Source organism: Chelonia mydas, chromosome 11, assembly GCF_015237465.2.
Source record: "Chelonia mydas isolate rCheMyd1 chromosome 11, rCheMyd1.pri.v2, whole genome shotgun sequence".
Classification (NCBI taxonomy): Eukaryota; Metazoa; Chordata; order Testudines; family Cheloniidae; genus Chelonia; species Chelonia mydas.
The window spans coordinates 40223378-40241666 of NC_051251.2; the positions used below are offsets into that span (position 1 = coordinate 40223378).

At 39.2% G+C, this 18289-nt stretch overlaps 1 protein-coding gene and 1 long non-coding RNA gene across 7 annotated transcripts in view; one reads left to right on the forward strand and one right to left on the reverse strand.

The window, feature by feature from the left end:
• The window catches only part of ITGA6 (integrin subunit alpha 6), a 62049-nt gene that overhangs the window by 21459 nt on the left and 22301 nt on the right, over positions 1–18289 (forward strand). For 3 of the 5 annotated variants that reach the window (XM_043525503.1, XM_037912189.2, XM_037912190.2), the window contains exons 2-11: positions 3426–3553; positions 4345–4424; positions 5225–5498; positions 7643–7774; positions 10580–10793; positions 11476–11669; positions 11815–11903; positions 12793–12920; positions 15616–15711; positions 17312–17373. In XM_043525503.1, coding sequence (XP_043381438.1) covers positions 3426–3553; positions 4345–4424; positions 5225–5498; positions 7643–7774; positions 10580–10793; positions 11476–11669; positions 11815–11903; positions 12793–12920; positions 15616–15711; positions 17312–17373 — 1397 coding nt within the window. Of the gene's footprint in view, positions 1–3425; positions 3554–4344; positions 4425–5224; positions 5499–7642; positions 7775–9197; positions 9315–10579; positions 10794–11475; positions 11670–11814; positions 11904–12792; positions 12921–15615; positions 15712–17311; positions 17374–18289 lie in introns of all 5 variants that reach the window. The other 2 variants (XM_043525504.1, XM_043525502.1) reach the window with 1 other exon arrangement.
• The window catches only part of LOC114019641, a 39660-nt gene continuing 34202 nt past the window's right edge, over positions 12832–18289 (reverse strand). The window contains exons 4-5 of one of the 2 annotated variants that reach the window (XR_005227297.2): positions 16928–16991; positions 12832–15873 (exon numbers count right to left, since the gene is read on the reverse strand). This is a non-coding gene — a long non-coding RNA (uncharacterized LOC114019641). The remainder of the gene's footprint in view (positions 15874–16927; positions 16992–18289) is intronic. The other variant, XR_005227296.2, reaches the window with a different exon arrangement.

An 18289-nucleotide genomic window follows, 5' to 3' on the forward strand; every position in this document is an offset into this window, starting at 1 on the left:
ACTTAATTAATTGGACCCCAGAAGGGAAATCTTGTTCATAGTATCTTGGAGTGTCTGGTATGGAGTGAGGTGCTCTTTGGAGAGGGGGAAAAAGGAGGCAGGCTGCTGCAGAGCCACCCTAGTCCATGAAAGTGGAGCTGTGGAGGTGGCAACCTGGCCACAAGCACAGAAGTAATAATTCCCTTAATTAATCTTAATTTGGAAAACTCAAATTCTTAATTACTGGGCTATGATTAGTTAAGGGAGAATAGTAGCCTTGTATTCAGCTAGGAGGTAACCGTTCAGCTTTATTTAGCATAAAGCCAACTATGTCCAGTGGCGGAATGATCCTTAACAGAAGTTTTGCCAAGGGTGAAATAGTAAGACTACTATTAGTAGTTCATTTAATTACCTTGCAATTTCACTGACTAACAGAGAATGCCACCGGTAGTATAATACACACTTAAACCAAATGAATGTAGAAATGTAGACTAATGCAACATTGAGTCTGATTCTGCAACACTCTGTTAATGTACTTATTTGCATTCATGGTCCCTTTGAGGTTATTTGCCAGTAATCAGCCCTAAGTCTGCACAACTGAAATTGTAAAAAGTTAAGGTTCTGACAGCAGTGCTAACCTGCTATACATCTTCTATATTTTATGGCTTACATTTTATGACATAGTATCAGAGGGGTAGCCGTGTTAGTCTGGATCTGTAAAAGCGGCAAAGAATCTTGTGGCACCTTATAGATTAACAGACGTATTGGAGCATAAGATTTCGTGGGTGAAGAAGTGAGTATTCACCCACAAAAGTTTATGCTCCAATACGTCTGTTAGTCTATAAGGTGCCACAGGACTGTCTGCCGATTTTATGACTCAAATGGTAATATATTAAGCTGCACATAAAGTAGAAAAATCAGTTACAGAACCTGAACCTTTGAGTCTCTGGTGAGCACCCACATGTTGCTCCTGTTGACTCAACTTTCAAAATCAGACTATATTTATAAAGGTGTCTAAATATGGATCTAGAGGCTGACTTTAGGTACTTGTGGTTGAAAGTTTTAGTCATATCCATTATGCAGTAAGGGAGAGCTTGCGATAAATAGGCAAATCATCCTCGGAAAAATTCAAGAACTCACTTAAACTCCATTTTCACAGTAAGCATTTTGTTTTTAATCTTTATTGTTTCCCCTGCCAATATAAACATCTTTTAAAAAAAAATCCTCTTTTGTTCTGGTTCCTTGGGAGGAAGGGGTTTTGATCACCAGCGAAAGAGCTAAAATAGACTCCACAATGCACACAGCTGCAGAAGCAATTATATTTCTCAACATAAGCTCACATTTATTTTTTGTTTCAGTTCCTTTCATTAAAATTTTTTTAGAATAAGTAACAGTCCAATGACTACTCAAATGTAAAAAAGAGATTATCAATCTGTAATGATACTCATGTTCATCCATCAGAACTCATCCAGGCAACATACAATCTGATTCATTTGGACTGCCTCAACCAGGATGAAACTCACCCTGGTGCATAAGGCCCAGCATCACTAGCTTTGTGCACATCTCATCATTAACCAGAGATTGAGCTTTACTTTGTGACAGTAGTTCAGTAATTTCTGTTATGGACTTCTGCTATTTAAGAATGATATGCAGGGTGAGTAGAGTGCATTGTTCATGCATTGGGATGCTTGACTTGCACCTTTACAGTAAGTTTTGCTTGATTGATTGAACTAAAGATTAATTGAACATTATTAGGAATGAAAGAAATTAAAATGTAGAGTTAACAGTTCTCAGCATGTTTACAATGACCTGTGCTGCAGTGCCTGAAACTGTCTTATGGCCCACTCCGCTGTGCTCTACAGGGCAGACCTGTAGTGCTGCAGCATAGATTAGTTCCACCACGTTTTAATACCTTTTTGGGCACTACTTGAAAATGCATTCTAGAATGTACCAATCTAATTTAAACCCGTTTCACTAGAGCCTGTTCATGACGTGCATGATTGTTTAACTGTCTTGTGCATCTGATAAAATTTAAGATTTGTAGCACCATTCAGCAGTAATTTATGTAAGATGATTGAAGATTTTTCTTGGTTTATGAACCTGGTACAGTAATAGTCTCGAAGGACAAACAGCAGCTGCCTAGGCAAAAACCATCTGAAAAATATTTAGACTTTTGGGGACTACGCTAGTGCAGCCACAAGCTGATAGTACTTAGATATTGGATTTTTTTAAAAAAGGTAACCTGGAAAATCAAATAAAGGTATGCTCTCTTTTTTGCTCCTTTATGATGAGTAAAGAAGGCCTGAAGTAATTTTAATAGAGCTGGGAATTTTGCATTGATTTTTTTCAGCAGAAAATGCAGGTTCTGAAAAACTGAAATCTTGCAAACTTTTTCCCGTTAGGAAAATCTAAACAAAATATTTTGTTTCAGGTTGAACTGAATAGAAGCATTTTAGTTTGAACCAATCAAAACATTTTGTTATGGGTCAGTTAAACATTAATATATGTGCGCATGCGTTGCCATGTTGCCTCACGGGAGTTCTAGTTTGGGTGCCACGTGCCCTCATCTTTTTTTCTGTGGGCTGAGCTTCCGGGCTGGACTAGACCTTCCATGATTCACCATGATCTGGCCTCTTGTTGAATTGATACGATGCATTGTGGGAATGGCATGAGCAAAGTAACTCATGGGAAATGTAGTCTGGCTGGGGAGCCCAGCGTATGGAGGAGAACAGGGCCACAAGGCACTCGAACTACAGCAGGTTGCAGCACATTATACCACAGCAGGTCAGGAGGACACAGATTAACGTTGAGTTGAGACAAAATTAAGCATTTTAATTCCAGAATGTCAAAATGTTTAGTTTTGATCAGAAATGTCAAAATGAAACATTTAGAAACAGATTTTTGGAACTTAATTCTGTGAAAAATTTCATTTCAATTTTTCATCCTGATTTGGGATGAAAATTTTTTTCCAAATACTGTAACAGAATTTTCCATTGGATGTAAATTCTGATTTTCTATCAGCTCTAGGTTTTTTAATTTTCAGGGTTTTTCAGGGTCACCTTCTGTACTACTGTTGAAGGTTAACTAGCCATAAAGAATCCAACTTGATTCTCAGATCACAGGCTGAATTTGCTTGAATGGCAATTAGGGAATTTTGGAAACTGAGCATATTTCTAATGAAATCATTAGATGATTGGAGAACCTCACAATGCCATGGTTACACAATCAGTTTTCATAGAACCACCATGCTTTGAGAGAGAGACTTTTTAAATGATCTACTTAAAAAAACAATTAGAAAAGTTGTCATGGTGTAACTATGCCATCCTCCTTCAATAGTTTACAAATCAGATCTCTACTGACATACCAAAATAGCATCCCCTGATTCTACTCTTGTTACTTCTCTCAAGTTCCTCAAAATATATAGTTTTCTATTTCTCTCTCAACAGATTGCTGGTTGGAGCGCCTCGGGAGAAAGCCTTTCCATCCCAGCAAGCCAACAGAACTGGAGGGTTGTATAGCTGTGACATTACATCCCCAGAGACGCTTTGCACTCGTGTCCTCTTTGATGAGAACAGTAGGCTCTTCCATATTTTTCTTTGGAGTGAAGCAATTGCCTGTTTTTGCTTATCAGATGTAGGCCTCCATGGTCTTTCCCACTGAATATAGCATCTTTCTTTTTCTTAAAATCAGTGATCACAAGGAACACTTATTCTTATCCTCTTTAAATGTTTTTACAGCTTTTCTTATTTAGTTTTTGAATGAAAACAAGTCTTAGCTTAATTGCTAAAGCAATATTGATGACTTTGAATCCAGATGTTTTGCTTATGATCATGTTTTTCAGTAAGTGTAAGTTATATCTTAATTAAAAAAAAACAAAAAAACAAAATCCCCTTTCACTGATATAACTAATCCTCCTCATCAATTAAAGTTTTGTTGTATTGGTAAAGTGTATAGACAGTGCCACCTACAGGCTGTTTCAGGTACTGTATGGAGTTGTTAACAAATACTGAATTAAAATTAACAAGGAATCCTTGTGGCACCTTAGAGACTAACAAATTTATTTGGGCACAAGCTTTCGTGGGCTATGACCCACTTCATCAGATGCATGGAGTGGCAAATACAGTAGGAAAATACTGTATTTTCCACTCCATGCATCTGACGAAGTGGGTCATAGTCCACGAAAGCTTGTCAAATAAATTTGTTAGTCTCTAAGGTGCTACAAGGACTCCTCGTTGTTTTTGCTGATACAGGCTAACAGAGCTACCCCTCTGAAACCTGATTTAAAATTGTATGTTTATAATCAAAGCACAAAATGTTCTGAGAAGAGTTAACCATAGTGTGTAAAATTGTGTTCTGATGATGCAGCTGATCCAGCAACTGAGAGTAAAGAAGACCAGTGGATGGGTGTAACTGTCCAAAGTCAGGGGCCAGGAGGAAAAGTGGTGGTAAGTCTATAGGACTAGAATATTTATTAGTATTTGTTTAGGCTGCATGTTTTAAAGTTGTCCGCACTTCTGTACCTTTACAGAACTCTTTCTAGGTTTTGTTGCTATTAGATTCCTAAACATAAGGAATTAAAATTTTCCCTAGAAGAATAAGGCACTGCAGATAATCTGAAACTTCTGTTGATGAGAAGGACAAGCTTTTGAGCTCCACAGAAGAAGAGCTCTGTGGAGCTCAAAAGCTTGTCCCCTTTTCAACAATAGAATTTGTTCCAATAAAATATATTACCTCACCTATCTCGGCTCTCCCTTACCTCCAAAACTGTTAGTTAGTAATGCTGCTGGATGCAGTATTAACTTGCATGGAGGGAGGGGCAAATTCACTGTGTCATCAGCAGGGAACCAGTGACAGCCTGGCTTCTCCCAGAAATGGCAGCATGGTTTGTGCAGAAGCAAGCATGCCCTCTGCCCTCCAGCCTATGTGAAATATTGAGTATGTGCATATTAGTGCTGTGATCTGCAAGTTTTCCAATAACTTTACATGTAGCCGATGTGGTGGTGGTGTTTTTTCTTCCTGCCAGCATGCAGACGTTACAAGAGGATGTGACTCAACTTCTGAGTCTCTGTTGTCACTGTTCTTCCAGACATAAGTACCTGGTTTGTATGCTATTGCTGCTAGGGGAGCATTTAGCTTATAGAGAATGGCCTTCTCATTATTTGGCTTTAATGATAATTTGCAGGGAAAAAAATACAGAAGGCATAAAACATTTTGCTTATCTACTGTATCTCTGTTTTTCTTGCAGACATGTGCACATCGCTATGAGAAAAGGCAATATGTAAACACAGTTCAGGAAACTCGTGATATCATTGGAAGGTGCTACCTGCTGAGTCAGGATCTCACTATTAAGGATCCTAAGGATGATGAGTCTGCTATGGATGGTGGAGAATGGAGTTTTTGTGATGGCCGACTGAGGGGCCATGAGAAATTTGGTTCATGTCAGCAAGGTGTAGCTGCTACTTTTACTAGAGACTACCATTATGTTGTATTTGGTGCACCAGGAACTTATAACTGGAAAGGTATGACCCTCTCTTTTCCGCACTCCTAGATTTTTCAGGATTTACCCCGGTTTTGTAAATGCTAAATTATTAGTTCCATGTTACTGTCAAAAATGTCAGATTAAAAACTTGTAAGGCAGAGGTCCCCAATCTATGGGTGCGGCAGGGGCCCGGTCCAGCCCCCATGAGGGGCGGGGAGGGAGAGCCATCCAGCCCTGCTCCTGGCCCCGGCTGCCTGCTTGGGGATCCACTTCTGGCCGCGGCTGCTGGCCCTGCGCCCACGGTCCCAGCTGCTGGCCTTGACCCCTGGCCAAGGCTCTGCTCCTGTCCCCCGGCTCCAGCTTTAGTCCCCTTATCCCGCCTGCGTTCCTCCTCTCCTGGAGTTGTGGCCCCGCTCTGGGCCCCAGCTCGGGGCGGGGGGGGGGAGGGGAAGGGGACCCTTCAAGGTAAAAAAACTTGGGGATCACTGTTGTAAGGGGAAGGCTTTAAAAAATTGGAATAGCTAATGGGTGGATTACATAAGTTTACACGCTGTTGTAGGAAACTCCTACTTCACTGGTCTTAATTTTCTTGCAGGATTCAGTGCTTGTGTCAAAGGGTGGAACTGTCACACTGAGTGTGTATATACATATTTTTAGCATTATTTGGCAAACATCTCATTTTTCTGCATTTGAGCAATTATTCAGACAAATGTCTGCACTAAAACTTTTATCCTGATTGATCCTGCAATGTGCTCATTCTCTTGTGTTTGTGACAGTCATCTTCTGTGGAAACTGCGGGTACCTTTTCAACATGTTTAAAACTTGCAGCTGTGAGTCTCAGAGCCTGGGTCTTCAGACTCAGGGTGGTGGGGCTAGTGCTATCATGCTAAAAACAGCAGGGCAGAAGTGTAGGCACAGCCTGGAGTTTGGGCTCCAAAGCCTAGGGAGGTGGGTGAGTTTTGGAGTCCAAGCTCCAGCTCGAGCCACAACATCTGGCCCGGCCCGTAAGCCTGTGTCTGTAGTCTGTTTCTGAGACTCGCTGCTGCAGGTTTTTAAAACTCACACGTTCAGTATGGCAGGATCATGGGAAGATGATTGCACACAGAGCAAAGATTTAAACATTCAAGGGCAAATCCTTATGTTTTTACTCCAGTAAAACTCCATTGACTTTAATGGGTGTTCTGCCTGAGTAAAAACTAAAGACTGTGGCATCGGGCACATATCACCTAGCAAATGTTGCAAAACTCAGAAAAACAATGGATAGATTTGTATCCTTTGGTTTATGCTGAGAAATTTTCAAATGCCTGGCCTGTTTGTTTTTTGAAGAGATTTCTTTTTGCACATTATTACACCAATAGCTGCAAAATACTTCCCTCCCCCTCCTTTAGAATGCCTGTTTGATCTTTGACTCCTGTTATACAGTGTTCTTTCATACACCTGTGTCTGGCACACGAACCATGCAAAATATTTGAGTTACGCTCTGGCACAAGGTATACTTTTTGTGAAGACTTAATTTTCCAAATATCTGTTTCTGTCAAGAAAATTTGAACAAGCTGAAAGAGCATATTGAGTTAAGAGATTGCTTTATGTTAATTGCAGAGAACTGCTATGGCAGTACATCAGTTTTATGAATATGCTTTCATATCCCGGAAAAACATGTCTGTACTTGACAAATTGTTAAATAAGCCTGACTAAAGAGAAGCACCCATTTAGATTAGGTAGAGGTGGGAGATCTAGCTCTTTTTCCCTTAAATAAAGGATGTTGCCTAATTTATATTATTGGCTGCATTTAGTGATAATTTGATAGTAAAATTACTATCAGTATTTTGAAATCTTATGGATCTAGAAGCTTTGTCTATAATGCCTTTGTTGAAAGGGTGAAATGATATGTTGAGTGAAGAGGGTTGATGATCAGTGTATTCAATGTTTTGTTGACAATTTTAATAATGTATACCATATTTCCCAGATCATTGCCTGGCATCATAAAGTTGCTGCATCATGACACCCATATGCATACAATACCATGAGATTTTAAAACATAACTTCAGGCTATGTGCTATTCTTCCTCCCAATTCAAACAATGATCACAAGGACAATATTGCTAATGTCAATCAGAAACCATATATCTATTATTTTTCTCTCTTGTCATTCATCCATTTTTATTTTACCATTTCATTCCTTCAGGGGTGGTTCGTGCAGAGCAAAAGAATCAAACATTTTATGCTGTGGATATCTTTGATGATGGGCCTTATGAAGTTGGTAGTGAGAGTCGCCGAGCTGAGAATCTAGTTCCTGTGCCAGCTAACAGTTATTTAGGTAGGATTAAGCACAGATGGTAAAACTCTTCAGTCGTTTTGAACACTCGCTATCCAAAGGGTGTGCAAATACCATAAAATACAAGCAGAAATCAATTATTTTATGCCCTGGTAAAATGCAACCATATTTGGTCATTCACATCCTCCTCTACATATGCGGGCTAAGTATAAAATGATACTCCATTGAGGTACCTATAAGAGCTACAAATGTAACGAGACATTTAAGAGCTGTGATGAGGACCTGCAAATTCTCATTATGTGCTTATAGTCACTCTCTAACAGTAAGTACTGTCTGTGGATTCATACTCCTAAATCATGTGGCCACCAGCAAGTAGAATTGGGAGCTGTAGTAAAGCCTGAGTTTCTGAGAATAACTGTTAAGTCGGCATTGTGTGTGGGCTGAGAGCATAAACATTGCACCGAACTACCAGTCCCTTAACTCCTAAGGCTTCTTTGCACAGCTAATGGCTGTCCTAAATAACTCAAATACAACATGGTAATTACAGATATGTTTTTAAAAGCTTTTAATCGTTAGCATGGATTGACACTAATAAAAATGTAGTGTGATTTTCATGATGAAAAGCAAAAGAAAACTTTCCTGCTTAATGCAAACAGTGAAGAAGAAAGGCCAAATGCGAGGTGCCATTACAAACCAGAAAGAATAAAGGCTGAATGGGATCTTTGAAAAATTGAGTAGTGTCAAGAGAAAGAAGCGTCTTTCTGCTCCAAATGCTGATTTGTGTGACACTTCTACACCAGTACTCTTTAAGTTTGCAATGGGCTTAAGCACATGCTAGTAAAATGGAGCCAGAAGAGCTGGTGATGGAAAGAGAGAGGGATTAATTCTTAGCATCAGGTCTGGGAGAGAGCATTGCCAAGGACAGAGCCATCTTAGAGTGAAGAAATGAAAGTGAGAATGAGACTTGTTATAAGAAGAAATAGAACATCCGTTGCAGTTAAACAGGAATCAGATCAAGAATCTGTAGGTGCTGGGGACCATAAATAGTGATGGTAGAGAGATGAATTCATAGCATTTCTAAAGATCTAAGTGGTCCATTTGGATTAAGGCAGGAATGCCCGGGCTAGGGATGTTATGGAGGAGCTTTCATGCTGAACAGAATAAGACTGCAATAAGCAGGACAATAGTATTTTTGTCTTCCTGTTCATCAGCATTAAATTTTCAAAACAAGTCTAATGTTGCATTTATATCCCAGAGGCTTTGTCACTCTAAAAAGCTCCTTTGCTTGATTTGACATGTCTTTGGAATCAAATTAACTTCCTCTTTCATTGGTAAGTAGTGCAGTGCCAGCCTGGCATTCATTGGCAGTTGCTGTGCCCTAGGTTATATGTGATGTGCAGTTATTTTTACTGCTTAACTACCATATCTTTCTTCTTTGATCTCTTCCTCCCATATATGTTCACAGGTCTTCTGTTTTTGACAAGTGTGTCTGATACTGATCCTGATCAGTTTGTATACAAAACATTGCCTCCCAATGTAAGAGTGGACAAATCCACTGGTGTGATGATGAATAGCTACCTAGGTTTGTTACCTGAGGTGACAATATATATGGTCTTGGTCATACTTTTGTGTGTGTGTGTGTGTATCCAGACTTTGACATAATCGTTATTTATTTATTTTATCCCCCCCCCCCCCCCATTTCAAATGCATTCAAGTAAAAGCATGTAACAGCAGGGATTCAGATGATGGATAGCTTATAAAGTAAGGGGCTTTGGAGAGGACTTGATCTGTAATGTAACACTCAAAATATACTGTAGCCTTCTTACCAAGCTTATCTGAAACTCTGTCTTATTTCTGTAATTGAGAATCGGAATGGCAGTGGTGAAGGATTCCAAGAAAAGGAGATTAGGGGGGCTTGATATTTACTTCTCTTCTAATCTAGATTTTTCCTCACAATTTGTCTGACTTTTGATACTTGGATTTATACCACAAATTCATGCACTATCCCAATATATGTATGCAGTAATCCTGTTCAAAATATGTAAAATAATAATTAATTCAATGTATTAACTTTAGAATTTAAACTGAAGATTTAGGATTGCATGCTTTTTAAAATGTCCTTTATAGACATAATTAGCATGTTACTGCTGATTTCACCACTACTGTATACAGCAGATTCTCAAATACTGTCTAACATTAACATAAAATACTGTGCTTGTAAAATGCTTTGCATGTTTTTATAACAGAAAATAACATTTGTATGAAATTCATAAGTGTTCATTCTGTGTTAGAGGCTAAGTACTTAAGCTGTATTAAAGTGGTTAGATTTATTAAATTGGTTTTAAGTTAATACATTTAAAAAAAAATATCCACCATAACCATGTGTAGCATCTGTAAAATGTACAGATGGTTGGTGTGTTTGTGTGCATTTACACACACATTATAGACACACAAAAAACCACATCCATAGAGTATCAGATTTGTTCGACCAATTATTGTACATTTTACAGATGCTACACATGGGTGTGGTGGAGATATAGAGAGAAGTCTGTAATATTAAAAACTTTCACTTAGGGTCTTTTCTTTCCGCAGACATTATATGGATATATGCTTCATATCATTCTGTAGTCACACTTGTGTACTGTTTCATTTATAAGGTGTTTATTGTTATAGCAGATTTAAAAATAAATGAAATTGGTAGCATGAAGTGGACATATTTTGGATATATTTGCTAAACTTTGGTTGCAGTAGTGCTACCAGGCACCACTTTAATATAGTGCATATATATTATTTTCAGATCTAACAATAAAAAACTCTAGCTATTGGTTTTGTTTTCTTTTGTTCTAGGTTTCTCTTTGGACACTGGTAAAGGTATCGTTTCCCAAGAAGAGACAACTTTTGTATCAGGTGCACCAAGAGCCAATCACAGTGGAGCTGTAGTTCTGCTGAAAAAAGATCTCCAAATTCCCAGAACACTCTCGCTTGTGCATATATTTGAAGGAGAAGGGCTGGCCTCTTCTTTTGGCTATGATGTTGCAGTAGTGGACCTCAACAATGATGGGTAAGGCTCTTGTTAAGCTCATGTTATTAAATCCTAGTTTTGTATTGCTGCAGTGCATTGTATGTATAGTGTACCTAACGATGATTTGCAAATGGAGGAAAATGTGGAGGAATGGAGTTGTGTGTCCCTTCCCCTCCCTAACTTTAGGATGTATAGGGAAGGTTTCCAGTTTGCTTGATTTTCACATTAGCAATATAGGGCATACTAACTCTGGGCTTCCTTTTCAGAGAAGTACACTAGGTGCTGTCTCTGAATTTATTTGAAAGGATGTGACTATTGAATAGTTTTAGACTTCTTCTTTTCTACTCATTGTTAGAGCAATACAGCTAGATGAAAAGTTGACTGAAACTTGAATGGGTATTATGTTTGTTTGTTTGGTTTTTTTTAAAAAAAAAAAGGCAGAAAAAAAATCACATTCAAGCAAAAATCCTCGTAGGTATTCTTTATACAGCACAGAAAAGAGGGGAAAAGCCACAAACACAGTTTGTTTCTTTAATAAAAATTGCCAGGTTAATTTTTCACTATTGAACCAATTTAATGTGCTTCCTAGTGACCTTTGCTCAGCCTCTTTGTCTGACCAATTTACTTACATTATATTCAGCCTGTAGTCTTTAACTTGCCAGGAATTTTCACTTATTTCTCAGAATTCTTTTAAAATGTCTGTACTTTGTTTCATTTAAAGTTGGCAAGATATTGTTGTTGGAGCCCCACAGTATTTTGACCGATATGGAGAAATTGGGGGTGCTGTGTACATCTACATTAACCAACAAGGCAAATGGGAAGGGGTAAAGCCAATTCGCCTCAATGGAACCACTGATTCTATGTTTGGTATTGCAGTTGAAAATATTGGTGATATTAATCAGGATGGATTCCCAGGTGAGAAAATTGACCTTTTGAAGATGAATGTCCACCCCCTCCCCCCACCCTTTCTAAAACTAGATTCATATCATCTTATTTTATCATGAATGTAACCATTCATCAGGATAACATTTATCTAAATCTCCTAATTTCTTTTGAACAGATATTGCCGTGGGGGCACCATATGATGATTTTGGCAAGGTGTTCATATATCACGGATCCAAGAATGGAATAAATACAAAGCCAGCACAGGTAATTAAACACCCTTTACCACCTATGCTCAGCCTTGCAGAGCATTATAAGCATAAGAAGTTTTGTTCCACAAAAATATATTACACTGGGCAACCTCCACAATAGGCATTGCTCTGTGCACCTTCTGCAGGCCCAGATCCTCGGCTACAGCAAAGCTCAAGAAGGTGTCTGTGCAAAAGTGGCTTTTAGCTCCTTTATGCTTCCCCCCAGTCCTGGAGTGGCTGTGTGTTAAAGTAGCCTGAGGATTCCCAGGAGGCCATTGTGGCACACACCGGTCACCAGGGCACAGGGAAGCCCAGCCATATCCTGTATGCTGGCAGCAGGGAGGGGTGATGGTAGAGGATATATCATGGTGCTACAGTGATGGGAAGCAGCATAAAACCTTAAGATGGACATCTAAGCTACCCAATGATCCCACTGCACTGGTACAATCTTCCTGGCTGGCAACAGTGGCTTTAGGGTTAATTTGCATTCCACAGAGTGGCCATATTGCAGTGCATGCTTTGTGCCAATCTGGCTTATAATATTTAAGGGACAAATTCAGACTTTCCTTGCATCTGCTAGACCTAAGGTCTGGAACAGGAGCAAGTGCCACCTGAAAGAAGCACTTCTTCAGAGGCATGGCACTTTGGAAAAGTGCAAGTCATCTGCTGCTTTTCCATGACTGAGAACACAAGTTCAAAAAGGAAGAGTGCAAGTGAGCATATTATATTCACCAGCTAGTTACATTTTTCTCATGCTGGATTCCCCAAATGGTGGAAACCCTACGCACAAAAGAACAGAGCAAAGGAACATGTGGATTTGTATGCCCCACTTCTTCAGATTTTTGGAGTATAAAGCAATGATAATTACTTAAATGTCTTATTCCCAACAATCTGTTTGTTTTTAGATTCTTGATGGCAAAAAATCCAGTGTTCTATATTTTGGTTATTCTATTACTGGAAATATGGATCTTGATAGAAACTCCTACCCTGATGTTGCTGTTGGGTCACTTTCAGATTCTGTCTCTGTTTACAGGTGTGTACTGTATTGGTTTTCTAACAAACTGCTTTAAAGAGATGAATGTTCTGTTTTAGGTTTGTAATGCATTTTTTTTCCTCCAGAGGTTGAAAACTGTGCTGGGGAAGAATGCACACATATCAGTCTGGTCTCTCTTTTGAGTATGTCTACACTGTACACTGTAAGCCCAGGTTCTGACTCAGATTTGAGTCCAAACCACTCTTCCATCCACACACAAATCAGTTTGACTTGGATCAGCAAGCACTCAAGGCCTGGTATGGGGGGTGGGTCAGAGCCCAAGTCCTGCTTGGACTGAGATCTAAGCTCTGTCATTTTACAGTGTGGATGCTGCTTAAGCCACACACCTGGGTGAGAGGTTGGTGTAGAGCAGTATAGACACATTAGCTTAATAGCATGGCTGTGAGACCCAGATCCAGCAACTGTAAACGGAGGTTTACAATGTAGTGTGAATGCTCAAGCACGGACTTGGAAACACTGAGTCCACAAGCCTGAGTCCCACAGACCTGGGCTTAGTGTTCAGTGTAGACATACCCTTCTACAAAACTGGCTGAAAGATAACTTAACATCCCTGATGTTTAGCTTTTGTTATGCGTTTCTCAAGAAAACATAGAATGTTTAAGAGAACTGTAGATTATGAACTGTTGGAATGATGCATACAAGGTGGGATAATTATAGTGGATATTTGGCTAATCCTGTGTGCATGCATGCCCACCGTGACCAAGTAAGGCCTTAACACTGAGGAATCTGCATTTCTGCTGTGTGAGCGGTGGAAGGGAGGGGCTGAATTCAGAAAGTCCATGTTGGCAGCTCTTAAACCTGTGACATGTAGAGATCTGCTCCATGGGGCTCCCTTCACACGAGTGTGCAAGGAGATATTGTGTGAGCGACAGGGTCAGTGGATCTGCTATTGCAGACCTATCTGTCATCCCTTGATTGGGGCAGGGACCACATTTTACTCTGTACCATGCTGAGCATAATATGGGACCCCCATGCTGACTGGGGCCCCTAGGTGCTACCATAATACAAATAATAATAATCTTCCTCCATGCTCTCTTGCAGATGCGGGTGCAGTAGATGTAGGGTGTACTGAAGCCCTCCGGTTACATTAGTGGCCACAGAACAGCTTGGGGATGAGGAATCTGACCCCTTGCTGACCTCCTAAGCCTATAGTCTGGTTACTCAGGCTTTACACTGGGGATACAATTTGGCTGCAGAAAGATCTAATTTTGCCATTTAACGTATGATGACAGGACTTACGGAACAACTAAAATAAGTAGGAAGGGAAAACACAGGCAGGGCTTTGAGGTCTGAGTCAAGTTTGAGGTCTCAGTCCTTATCTTCAAGGCACTCATGGTCAAGGCTCAGGATATCTAAAAGATTGCCCCGGGTTGAAGATTGTGTTTGACAACTCTGCTCCTCGGGCACATGAAGCTTTCTACCATAAGGGTAAAACTTGTCTGTTCAGGGGACAGAGCTTTCTTGGGGTCGGTCTGAGGCTGGAACAAACTCCCACAGGACCTAAGGACCATCCCATCATTGACTGTGCCTTCTCTAATATAAGCATAGCCGCGTGCACGTAATTAAGTCCCTAAAAATACCAAGAAAAGTACAAAAACAAAACACACTTGACTGCACCCACAATTCTCCCCCTTGGCAGAGGATGAGAGCAAAACCCATGTGTGACGGACATTAGTCATGTCACACAATACTTGGTTTCTCTCAATACTATGCTGATGAGGGCAATCTAAGTACTTCTATAAACAGGAGGTGAGGACACGAAGCTGGTGTGGTGTAAAAGGGGTGAGTCAGTGAAAGAATTCCACTGAAATAAGCAAGGCTGCATTCAGCTTGTAAATATTCAAAAATGTACCTACTGGCTCTGTTCTGCTACAATGAATGGCAAAACGGAGTCACTTCAGTGGGAGCAGGGTTAGCCATTCTCTTCATCTGTATGAATAAGTCTGTTTTTAAAAAGAAAAGAAATGCACTCCTCTCATGTTTAAAACATTAAATAAAATAAAGCTGCTAATGCAGCAGTATGCCAGCAATCCTACATGCATGAAAGTCAGGAAGTGAAAAATTAGGTTTGTCTCAGCAGCCATAATTCAGCCATCCACACTGCACATTAAAGTTGACATATATGTTAATCTAAATTACTTCTGCTACTCACCGTATACACAAAGGGGCTGAATTACAATTGCTGTGGGAACCATCACATTGAATTTCCTGACTTTTTGTGCATGTAAAATGACAATCATAATATTGCATTAACATAGTGGTTTAAAAAACATTAATACAAGTCACTTGACCTTCGTGGGTTTTCAGGGTTGTTCAGCTTCTCTACAAAATGCTGAAGAAGAGCTCTATTTTAAGCTCCAGAGCTTCTTTCTCTCTCACCAGCAAAAGTTGGTCCAATAAAAGATATTACCTCACCCACCTTGTCTCTCTTCAAAATGCTGTAAGTTTTATTTCTAACCTTTCTGAAACTCAAAACATTTCTTTGAATAGTCTTGAGATGTAGGGAATATTCACAGCAAATCAATGCAAGTATAGGAGTCTGCTGCTTCTGTTAAACTCAGAGTAACATATAATTGATTTTACTAATTGTAACTTTCCCCCCTTTTTTCCCCTCTCCTCACACCTGTCCATCCCTGTGCCCTTTCTCTCCCCCACCAAAAAAAAAAAAAAAAAGATCTCGGCCTGTTATAAGCATTAAGAAAACCATCACGATATCTCCTGACAAAATTGACCTGAACAGAAAGAACTGTTTTGAACCCAGTGGAATCTGGTAGGATATTTATTTTGTTGTAAGCTTTGGCATATTGAGTGCTTCATGTTTTCAGTGTGATGGGGTTGGGCATGCGGACCCACTGAGCTGAAGGGAGACATATGCAGTGTGATTGATAGATGTGAAACATATTCTGATCTTGTCCAATAACTGGCTTTGCTTCTGAAAAGTAAGAACAGGAGAATGGGTTTCATTGGTTGCCATCTATGTGCCTGTAACTTTTATAATTTAAAGCCTGTAACTCTTAAAGCTTTATCCAGACTGGAAAAGCTATCAGTTGTATGGCAGATATCTTAACCAAGATCCCAAAAGGCAAAGGTTAGGTAAATACGGGATAGGAGTAGTAGACTTCTTCAAGATGACATCATGTTGGGCAATAATAAAATTTGATGATACTCTTCCTTAGAAATTTACATTTTAAAACGTTTTTAATATAACTTCAGTGCAAGAATGAAGTTGTTGGTGGGTCACATATATGTGTATTGGTCTCATGGTGTCCCCATGTGATCTATCACTATCTGTTTAATTCAACATACATGCATATTTTAGAGAGCCTGGGATGGCATTTAATCACTGGCACTAAATGGAAGTTTAAAGACCAAAAATAAATAACTTTTCAATGAACATTGACATTTTGTAACAAACTAAAAGTGCAAACTACAAGAAGAAAAGGAACAGACCCTTCAATCTGAGTAATACAAAGAAGGGCTTGATTCTTCTGTACTTCATCTTAATGAAATATTGAGGCTGCAGGACCTCTTTAAGAGGGTAGAAGGCATGGGGTGCACTGTTGGTAACTTGTGAGTTACATCCACAGTGAAGTATCACACGGGTGTTTTATATTTGAAAAGCTGAAACTGGAAATACCTTCCCATGTATCAGAAAGTAAATCAGAAACTGATCTAGTTTTATAGAATAACAGATCTTGATAAACATAATTTGGTGCTATTATCTCCTCATGCACTGGCTTTTTATAAGGTGTTCTACAAATAGTGACAGTCACAAGAACCAATTATCTACTTTAGATATTTAATAGCTAGAACTTGCCAAGTGGAAGGAGACTTCCATAGTAAAGACCCATTAGCAGACATTTAAATAAATAAAAAATAAAATATTTTACATTCTGCTGCGGCACCGGTGTAAAGGACTACACTGGATGCAGCCAATAAAGAATCAAGCCCATTAATGTTAAACAGTCAGACTAAGTATTTCCTACCCACTCTCTGGCTCAGGTTTCAGTGTCCTGTAGTATCATAATCCAATTAGTTCTTCAGGAGATCCTCCAGCAAATACAGGAAAGACAAGATTTTTATTTATTTAAATGGGAAAAACAATTTGCTTTTGTAAAAACTTCCTGAAGCCATTTTTTTTTTTTTTAATTGAAAGTATCTGAAAGAGTAAAAGAGAAAAGCACTTTTTCTTCTGGCTCTGTAATTTACCATTCACTGAGAAGCAAAATACCAGTTCTGTTAATTCATATGATATGAATCGTATTATAAAAACAAGGACAGGTGACTGTATTGTTTAATGAAACGTTCAAACTTTCAGTCTGTTGGATCATGGCTTAACATTAATTTTAAATTCTTGACTCTCTTTACAGCATGGACGTTGAAGCATGTTTTGAATATATTGCTAACCCCACGGACTTCAATCAAAAAATAAGTAAGTAGTTACGAATGTTTATCTGCTTGTTATGAGTTTGTTTGCTTGCTTGCTTGTTTTTTAAGGCTATTTACTGTTCTGGAAGAACAAAACTGTGGTCAATAAAAGTTAACTGCAGAGGCAGGTATGTAAATGCTGTAACATGCTCACACTGTGTCTGTCAGATCTAATATGTAATTCAGTACATGCTGACAGTACTAGCTGTTACTTGAGAGCTGTAGCCTGAGCTAACAGAAGTGTAGCAATCTGTAGAAATGTAATTAAGTCATATTACTAAATTGCTTGGGTGAAAGCTAGATTTTTGACTGGTTCAAAGCCATGTAGTGTATGCGAACAAACACTCCCAGAGGAACTGTAAAGCCTATTCACACCCCAGTATCCCTCCATAAAATATAAAGTTTTAAAATCCTGTTTGATAAGTAGTATTTGCCTTTTGTCCAGGGACTTTTCCTACAAACTTACTACTTAGGGTGTTCCTCACATGAATGGTTCCTTGGAAGCAGCAGCTGGAGTAAGGATTACTTGTATGTGTAAGGATTTGGACGCCTGTGCCATAAACTTATAAAAGTTTAAAAGACCAATTTCAGATGTTTTCTATTTTTTCTTAAGTGACCAAGATACTGCTTTTGTTGTACCATGGGAAGGTGTGGGGGTTGTGTGTGTTTGTTTGGGGGGAAATCTTACATGGAAGGGCTTTAAAAATTATTTGTTCTCCTGACCCCTCATCTCCAGTTTGTGTTTATTGGAGACAAGCAGCCAAATTCCCAAGGAACTGCTTGAGTACAGCACTCTAATGCTGACTACAGCACAGATCTAGCAAACACATGAGTAACTTTATGCTCATTAGAAGCCCTGTTGACTTCAGTGACTATACATACCTAAGCATAAGTGTTTACAAGATTAGAGACTATCATAT